This window comes from Tupaia chinensis, unplaced genomic scaffold (genome assembly GCF_000334495.1).
Source record: "Tupaia chinensis unplaced genomic scaffold, TupChi_1.0 Scaffold143796_1, whole genome shotgun sequence".
Classification (NCBI taxonomy): domain Eukaryota; kingdom Metazoa; phylum Chordata; class Mammalia; order Scandentia; family Tupaiidae; genus Tupaia; species Tupaia belangeri.
This window is the reverse complement of record NW_006203646.1, coordinates 7,057,790-7,067,208: the sequence shown is the minus strand read 5'-3', so window position 1 is coordinate 7,067,208 and position 9,419 is coordinate 7,057,790. Positions and strand designations below refer to the sequence as shown.

The 9,419-nt window shown below is 40.2% G+C and overlaps 1 protein-coding gene across 2 annotated transcripts in view; it reads right to left on the bottom strand.

Annotated features, from left to right (window-relative positions):
* The window catches only part of GEMIN5 (gem nuclear organelle associated protein 5), a 56,818-nt gene that overhangs the window by 16,662 nt on the left and 30,737 nt on the right, over nt 1-9,419 (bottom strand). For both annotated transcript variants that reach the window (XM_006165098.3, XM_006165097.3), the window contains exons 17-21: nt 7,723-7,836; nt 7,187-7,309; nt 5,198-5,293; nt 4,733-4,870; nt 2,428-2,575 (exon numbers count right to left, since the gene is read on the bottom strand). In XM_006165098.3, coding sequence (XP_006165160.1) covers nt 2,428-2,575; nt 4,733-4,870; nt 5,198-5,293; nt 7,187-7,309; nt 7,723-7,836 — 619 coding nt within the window. The remainder of the gene's footprint in view (nt 1-2,427; nt 2,576-4,732; nt 4,871-5,197; nt 5,294-7,186; nt 7,310-7,722; nt 7,837-9,419) is intronic.

The following is a 9,419-nucleotide window of genomic DNA, read 5'->3' as shown; positions in this document are numbered from 1 at the left end:
CCCCAAAAAAAAAAAAAAAAAAAAGTGGATTTCTATAAACCTATTCTAGTAAAGCAGGGCTGGACCCATGGCATAGTGGTTAGGAGAGATGGATCCCAGATGGCCAAGTGAAGTTAAAGTCCTGGTTCAGGTGGCTTGAGAAACACCAGGCTCATATGCCCAAGTACTAACAGGATGAGACATGGAGGGGGATTGTGGTGTGGTCGTACCCCATGGGGGCCATGTCCTGTTGTGTGTGTGGGGGGGTGCTTTTCCTCTATCTTGTAAGTGTACATGGCTTCTGGCAAAGAAAAAAGAAAAGCATGAAGGAAGGAATAAATTTAAAAAAAGAAGAAAGGAAGAAAAAAATACCCAGGGGTGCTTTCTCTTTCTTAAAACACATCCCCCTTGGGCGGTGATTTCTCGCTTTCTATCTCTCTGTCTCTGTCTTTCTGGTGAGCACATGTGCTCTACAGCAAAAACCTCTCATAAAAAAAAACAGAAAAAAGAAAAAAAAAGAAAAAAGAATTTTATTTAACTTTCTTTTTTATTTATTTTAATTTGACCAGAGAGGGACACAGTGAAAGAGAGAAAGAAAGGGAAAGTGAGAAAGCAAGTTGCCAGGTCTGGGACTCAAACCGTAGTTGGCCACATGGGAGTCTGGCACCCTTAACCACTACTCTGTCTGCTAGCCCTTGAAGACAGTTGCTTAACCACCCACCACACCACCTTGCTGGCCCTAAAATTAAAGACTTTTATACATATGAACAAAAATAGAACTGACCCTTGAACAACACAAGTTTGAAGTGTATAGGTCTAATTATATGTCAATTTTAAGTTTTGTTAAAAAAAAAAAAAAAAAAGACCAGTAAGGTCTTCATGCTGTGATCCACCCCTAGCACGAGTCAGCCCTAGCTCGTGGGTATGTGAATGCCTTGCAGAGACCTCCGTGGGTTCTCTGGATGTGAACTTGGAACCTCCCAGGTGAGTTAGCTTCAGAATGCTGCATTACTGTTGTCACTATTCTCTGGCCCCTTTTTCAAAAAATAGATGGGCAAATACAGTCAAAATCTATGAATATATTTCCTTTTCGTTATGATTTTGTTACTAACATTTTCTTTTCTCTAGTTTAATAAAGAATACAGCATTTGATACATATGACATAAAAAATATGTAGGCAAGAGGACCAAGGGCTTGAGGCTGTCTGAGCAATATAACAAGACACCATCTAAAAAAGAGCTGACTGGGGGCTGGCAGGTGGCAAGGTGGTTAAGGGCGCTGGATTCCCACATGGTTGACCACGGTTCGAGTCCTGGACATGGTGGCTTGCTTTCCCAGTTTCCCTTGCTCTCTCTCTCTCTGTCTGGTAAAATTAAAAAAATAATAATAACAAATGGAACTAAATAAATAAATGGTTTTTAATAACAAATGGAACTAAATAAATAAATAAATGGTTTTTAAAAAAATTTTAAAAAGTTTATTCATTCATTTATTTTAATTTGATCAGAGAGAAACATGGGGTGGGGGGGGGAGGGAATGAGAAAGCAAGCTGCCAGGTCCAGAACTCGAACCATCAGAGACCATCCCCCTAGGGGGTGATTTCTCACTTTGTCTCCCCGGACAGCACATAAGCCCAATAGCAAAAAAAAAAAAAAAAAAAAAAAAAAAAAAAGCTGGGTACAGAGGCACATGCCTGCAGTCCTAGCTAGGAGGCTGAGGCAAGACAACTATGACATGGAGAGACCTTCTCTAAAAAATAAAATAAGATAAAAAATAACAAAAAATCCACACAAGATATAGCTAATAAGTCAGTACTGGAAATTAAAAACAAAACAAAACAAAACAAAACTTCAGTTGATCCAAAAGAAAGCAAAAAAAGGCCAAAGAAGTAAGAAATAGGACAAGTATGAAACAAACAACAAGATGGGAGATTTAAATCAATGGCATCAAGAATTTTATTAAATGTAAATTGTCTAAACATTCCAATTAAAAGACAGAGATCACCAGACTGAGTAAGAAAAAGAAGACTTAACTATATGCTGTGTACAGGATCCTGGGTCTTTGGGAAAGTCACGACGCGTTTTTGCACAGAACAAAGAAAAGTACGCCATGACTTTCCCGACAACAGTTTCCGCCTTCTGTTTGTTGTCCTTACGTATGTGTTAGGCTGAAAGAACGAGTGCTTGAGCGTACCAACCTCAGAAGAGTGGTTACTCTGGAGAAGGGGGATGAGGACAGAACTGGGGAAAGGCATTTCTAAACCTGAAATGGTAGCTATTTTTTAAACGAATAAATAAATTGTAGATACATGGAAGATTCGGTGGTTGGCAAGATTCTGATCCCTTCTAAAGGCTGGCTTAAAAAGGGAGCTCCTCTTGTAATAATTTATTAAAGGCATTTATTTCACATTATGTTCTACTACTGGCTCAACTCTAGGGACATACAGACCTGTAAAAATGGTTTGATTTGAGCAGTTCCACAGCTTCATACACTTTATGGATAGAAAGCAGATGAGAAGCAGCCTTGACATACTGATCTTGAAAACACAGCTGTTTGGCAAAAGCTTCCACAGCCCACAGCCACACGTGGTAGCCAGCTGGAAAAAATGAAAGATGGTGATTAAAAAAAAGAAAGAAGAAAAAAACACTTAAGGAAAATATCAGTATGTACGTTTGGGTTGAAAATGCTTTCACATTCTCTGCATTAAATAGAACATTTAGGGGCCAGCAGGTGGCATGGTGGTTAAGGGTGCTGGAATCCCACAGGGCCGACTGTGGTTCGAGTCCTGAACCTGAAGCCTTGCTTTCTCTCTCTCCCTCTCTCTCTCTCTCATAAAATTAAAATAAATATTTAAATAAAATTAAAGTAATTCTTAAAAAAAAAAAAAAAAGGCAGAACATTTAGATACTAATTCAACTGTCATTTCAGGTCATCTGCTTCCATTTACCTCCCCCCACACCAACATCCTGAAGCATATGTTTTTTTGATTACTAATACAAAATAGCACAAAATTCAAAAGACAAAAAGGGAGGGAGTCCAAGACAGTGACTGTGTAATACATACATAATAGGACAATATTTACAAGACTGGGATGACAATGACTGGAGAGGAGCTTCCAGGGTATTGGCTATATTATGTTTCCTGATGGGGTGTTGGTTCAAAGGGTGTATTTAGTTTGAGAAGTTCACTGCAGCTTACTATCTTTGTACTTATTTCTCTATATAGAGCATACTTGAATAAAAAGTTTAAAAGAAACTGGGCATGGCATAAAAGTGTTCCTTGCCTTCATGGCCCCCTCCTGCCCCTCTTTGCCCAAAAGTCCTTTTCCTCTAGGTAACCACCTTGCCGTTTGAAACCTTTGGAAGCAGTCTATGAAGATACAGCCACGTTGTTTTATACATACGAATGAGCATTAAACATTCAGTTGTGCACCGATACTTTGTTCACTTGTTATACTCCAAGGCTCCATTCTATGTGAGAATGCACAGACTTGCCTCATTCTTTTGCTACCATAGGGCTTTCTATTGTATGCATTTGCATGGGAATTAACTGAAGTTCCTGCCATCTTTTGCTATTAGAAATACTGCTGCAGTGAAAGTCCAGGGATACCTGTCACTTTCTAGGTATAAGTACAGTTAGATGAATTCCTATTAGAATTATTGAGCCAAAGACTACATGTATTTTTTATTAAGGTTTCTGCCATAGGGTGTGTGAGCTTGCCAGGGAGAGGGGGAGACAGGGAGAAGGAAAGTGAATAATCACCTGCAAAAGGGGATAGCCGTGTTGCAATCCTTTCTCCATTCTCCTCCTGGGATTTTGGGCACACATGCACACACACCTGGCATGATTTTCAAGTCACCAGGTCTGGGACTTGATCGGCAGCTGGCCATGTGGGAGTTCACTGCCTTAACCACCTGCCAACTGCTGGGCTCAGGTTACATGTATTTTAAAATTTATCAGACACAGGCTAATTATCCCTGAACTTCTTACCAATTATGCTTTTGCTATTAAAGTGTGTCAGTGACCTGTCTTTTTTAGGGATTGGGTTGAGTTATTAGCCTACTGCCACAAAAAGAATTATTGTTAGGGCCAGCAGGGGATATGACAGCTAAGACACTGAACTCCCACATGGCCAACCATGGCTTATGTCCCAGACCTGGCGGCTTGCTTTCTCACTTCCTTCTCCCCCTCTCTGTTTCTCTGGTGAATGTATGTGTCCTATAGCAAATTAAAATAGTAATACCAGTGGAGCCAGTAGGTGGCATGGTGGTTAAGGGCACTAGACTCCCACATGGCTGACTGTGTTTCAAGTCCCAGACTTGGTGGCTTGCTTTCTCACTTTCTGTCTCTCTCTCACTCTGTCCCTCTCTGGTTAAATTAAAATAAATAAATAGATAAAAGTTAAATAAAGTAACACTTAAAAAAAAAAGTAAATAAATAAAATTAAATGTTTTTTAAATTTAAAAAATTATTCATTTTATTTTATTATTATTTTATTTGACCCAAAAGAGAGGGTAAGTGAGAAAGCAAGTCACCAAGTCTGGGACTCAAACCATGGCTGGCCATGTGGGAGTCCAGCGCCTTCACTACCATGCTACCTGTCAACCCCTAATAATTAATTTTTCAAAAAAAAAATTATCCTTGCATCAGACTGTATTTTTAAGTGATTTTGAGCTCAAGACTAGTACCATTAAGAGCCATCTTTGCCAGGTATATCCAAGAAACGACAGAGCTTCTGTCGGCAAGAACATACCTACTGGCGCCATTGCTACCAGGTGGTCTGTCAGCTCTCCTCTTTCTGCTGCAGTCTGGAGAACACCTTTTAGATCTCCTTTCCAAAGCATGAGCTGGTGAAATAACTCAGGGTGGCCATTTTCCAGGTGACCTTTGCCTGTTTTTAAGAGAGAGAATATTTGGAAGATATTTTAGAAACATTTGTCTTCATGACTTTTGCAAAAAGGGAAGGATGAAAGACAGGAATAAACTCAAATGAGTGGTCACTCACTGATGGGTGAGTCCCCCTCTCCCACAGTGATTATAACGGGGCTCGAAGCCCACCTGTTCACTTGTCTACCCACTCAGCCTGCTTCTCAAGCCCACTTAGCTGACAGGCAGAATAACCATAGCAGTACCACACCACGGCCCACAAACGGGATGTATACAAAGTACTCAGAACGTATAAAGATGGATGGGATTGTGCTGATTAGATTTGCCTCACCTTCCATTTCAAACATTCTGTACAGGGAAGCCCTGTCTGTGAAAAGTCCCAGGTGAAATCTTTCTTCAAGATCAGAAGACACATCTTCATTCAACTCTGTTAATTTACAAAGACACAAATCAAATGAAGTCATTGCATTTGTTACTGTTTTCTGTCCTGTAAGTTCTGAATATATGGGCCTGGAACATCCACATTAGATTCTAAGAAAATTAGTGCCCTTGTTTATCCTAACAGAGAATCCTGCTGGTTACAACATAGCAAAAAGTAAAATACTTAAGTATTAAAGCTCAGTTTTGGTAAAATCCAGTGAGATGATATAGCTTATAGTCCACTCAAAGAGTTGAGGGGGGAGAAAATATTAAAAGCAAACCCCAGATTCAACATGTAATTGAATTGCAGTAAAAAAACAAAACAAAAAACAAGCAAACAACAATAACAACAAAAAAATCAGAAATGTCTTCGATAACTGCTAGCAGAAAGGGATTCAATATTCGTTCTCTGGGACCAGCAGTTGGCATAACAGTCACGTCATTGGCCTCCCACGTAGTTGACCCGCTATTCTAGTTCCAGGACTTGGTGACTTAAAACTCATGCAGGGTGTGTGTGCATGGGTGCCCAAAATCCCAAGAGGAGAATGGAGGAGAAGGGATTGTGGTGTGGCCATTCCCTCAGGGGGTGATCTCTCGCTTTCTGTCTCTCTCTCTCTCCAGCAAGCACACGTGTCCTATTTTTATTTCACCCTGTAAGAAAGAACTTTGAGACAGGAAGAGCCTGCCTGTCTTGGCTCTGACCCCTGTTCTAGCCAGCTGTGATGAGTTTCCCTTTTGTGGTCATACTATAGGGTCGGCAGAGGACTGGGGGTTCTGCAAAAAAAAAAAAAAAAAAAAAGAAAAAAGAAAAAGAAATCGTTCTCTTCTTTTTGAAATGTCAAGGGACCAGCAGTTAGCATAATGGCTATGTCGCTGGACTCCCATGTAGTCGACCGTGGTTCGCGTCCCAGACTCGGTGGCTTAAAACTCATGCCAGGCGCATGTGTGTGCGTGCCCAAGATCCTGAGAGGAGAATGGAGGAGAAGGGATTGCGGCGTGACCATCCCCCCTGGGGGGTGATTTCTTGCTTTCTGTCTCTATGTCTCTCTCTGTCTGGCGAGCGCACGCGCCCTACAGTGAAAATCTCTCCAAAAAAAAAAAAGTCAACTAATTTTTAAATAAGGGAAATAATGTAAAGCTATGTTATTAGTTGTGTAAGTTATAAAAACAAAATCTCTCCAAAAAAAAAAAAAAATCACTGCAAAGCTGAAAAAGAAGATTATGTAATATAATAAAAGTATGAAACACCTTTGGCCAGACATAGAAACTGAGAACAGCGTGGCCTCTGAGTAAAGGACTGGATATCAAGGGTGGGAGGGAAGTTTGCTTTTATCAATACTGTTTGGATTCCATTTTGTCATATGCATCCCCTTTCCATATGTCAAATTCAAATGAACAAACTAAAGTTACTTAGATATCAGAATACAGTGGGCATTAAATGAAGGCTTAAAAAAAAGAGTGAAGGCTTTAAAATAAAAAACTAAAAACAACTCCCATAGACAAAATCTTCCCTGAGTTTGTTTTTAAGGAACTGCCATATTATGAGCACATTAAAGAAAATGACATTTTTTGTACATATACTACTTATTATGACCAAAAAAAAAAGAGACAGAATACTTGAAAAAGAGTCAATTCATGCTGAGATATTTGAGCCAACCTACTAAATCGGGCACCCAGATGGCAGAAAGGAATTAGATTTAGAACCGTATTTAGCAGCGGGCCAATGGTGATATTAGGTCAGAATGGGGAGTTTGACAGTGGGTACGGGGAGTTAGGGGGGAGGCTGGAAAAGAGCACAGAAATACGAACAATTGTAGGCAATTGTGTTCTTACTGGACAAATGAGTAAGCACCCTATAAACGTCAGTCCCCAAATGGGCGAAGGAAGCATGCATTTGTACCTTTGGAGTGTTTTGCAGTTGCTAGTACCAAACAGTCCTGATGAAGCTCCTCTTTGGACCTGTGGTCCAGGCTTGTGCTCAGTGGAAGCATGGAACGAGCTTTTCTCTTCTTGAATAAGGCTTCTAAAACATAGTAAAAGTACAGAGAGCCTGAAGAACTGATCAAAACACAAAGTGGAATTCACGATGTATGACTGTAACTGACTGGAGGGTACTACCGGGCACAGAAAGCTCCTGTGCCTATAAAGCAGCTTTTGAATTACATGAGCTAGGGACGATGTCCACAATACACACAAAATGCATGTGCTAACACGAATAAAGCAGTATCAATACTGCGAGACCCTTCACCAAGCGCTAAAAAATGTTCGGAAGCAAGACCTAAGGTTGAAACGTAATCGAAATGCCTACAATTGTTTAAAAACTAAAAAACAAAGACAAAGCAAAACAAACTGAAACAAAAACATACTCTGGACACCTCAGCTGCATGGAATATTTTAGGATGCTTTAACAAAATATTTTAATCATTAAATACCAACCTGGCTTCTCTTTAGGAGGCTCCTTTTTCAGAAGAGTGACTTTGTTATTAATGGTCACTTTGGACTTTTCCAAGCTTGAGGAGACGGGAGTGAAAATAACTGGTTCTCTAGTAACTACACCGCAGGGGAAAAAGAAAGGAAAAACGTTTGGAATGAGAACAATGAAGAACCTGAATTCTTTTTTAAAATGAAGAGCTACACCACACATGGCAGGCGATTTCATCCTTTACCAAAACATGAGCCAGAATGTTTTAGAAAGAAAACAAGAATGGCTGTCTTCCTTTCCTTACCTCATTAAATGGTTGTGTTCCAGGGGTCTGTACGCCGACGACTTAGAACTGTGACTATCTGAGGAAAAGCCTCTACCTTCAACTTTATGCCACAGAACATAGGCACAGGAGTCTCCAAACTTTCAAGTGACAAAGCAGCTCTTACGTCATTCTGTCACACAGTACGAACTGCATCCCCAAACTTCACTAATAACAAATGACTTCGATAATAAAGAATATTAGCTGTATATGGTATGGAATCACAATTCTGAACAAAAATACTTTATTTATCCGAATTAGGAGTCCGACGGTCACAGAGATGAGAGGGTCAAGGATACCTCTGTATTTTGTCCGGATTAATCCTGTCACTTCAAAATATTGTTTCAGAATTAAGCACAACTCACTGCTTCTATTTATACTGTCTAATATCCATTCTACCCAGACAATTTTTGGTCTTCAACTAGAAATTCAGATGCTCTTCAATTTATAATGGGGTTATGTACCAATAAACCTGCTATAAGCTGAAAATATCCTACATCAAAAATGAATTTAATACTCCTAACCTACTGACCATCACAGCTTATCCTAGTCTACCTTCAATGTTCTCAACACATGTACTTTAACCTACAATTCTAACTCATAGCCTAGCTCATAATAAAGTGCAGAATATCTCACATGGCTCACTGAGAACTGCACAGAAATAGAAAATCAGAATTCATAATAAAGTGCAGAATATCTCACATGGCTTACTGAGAACTGCACTGAAATCGAAAATCACAACAGTGCCATGGGAACTAGACGTAGGTTTTATACTAAAAGTGCACTGCTTTTGCTCCTCTATAAAAATGTAAAATCGTTGGAGATCAGCAGTTAGCGTAATGGCTATGTCACTGAACTCCCATGTTGTCGACCGCATTTCATGTCCCGGACCCGGTGGCTTAAACTCACGCCGGGTGCATGTGTGTGCATGCCCAAGATCCCGGGAGGAGAAGGGAGGAGAAGGGATTGCGGCGTGGCCATCCCCCTCGTGGGGGGGATGATTTCTTGCTTTCTATCTCTGTCTCTGTCTTTCTGGCGAGCGCACGTGCCCTATAGCAAAAACCTCTCCAAAAAAAAAAAATAAGTGTAAAATTGTTAAGTCAAACCATCTGAAGTCGAGGACCCTTTTGTGGAATGCAATATTGGAAACTAGTTCTGGGGTACTGTTTGTAAGAAATCTAAGAATTGCCACTATGACTTAATCGACTGGAAGAAGTGGATAACCATTCATTTTTTTTTCATTTTTCTTTTATTTGGAGAGGTTTTTTGCTATAGGGCGCGTGCGCTTGTGAGACAGAGAGAGAGATAGAAAGCGAGACATCATCCCCCAGGGGGGATGGCCACGCCGCAATCCCTTCTCCTCCATTTTCCTCTCAGGATCTTGGGCAT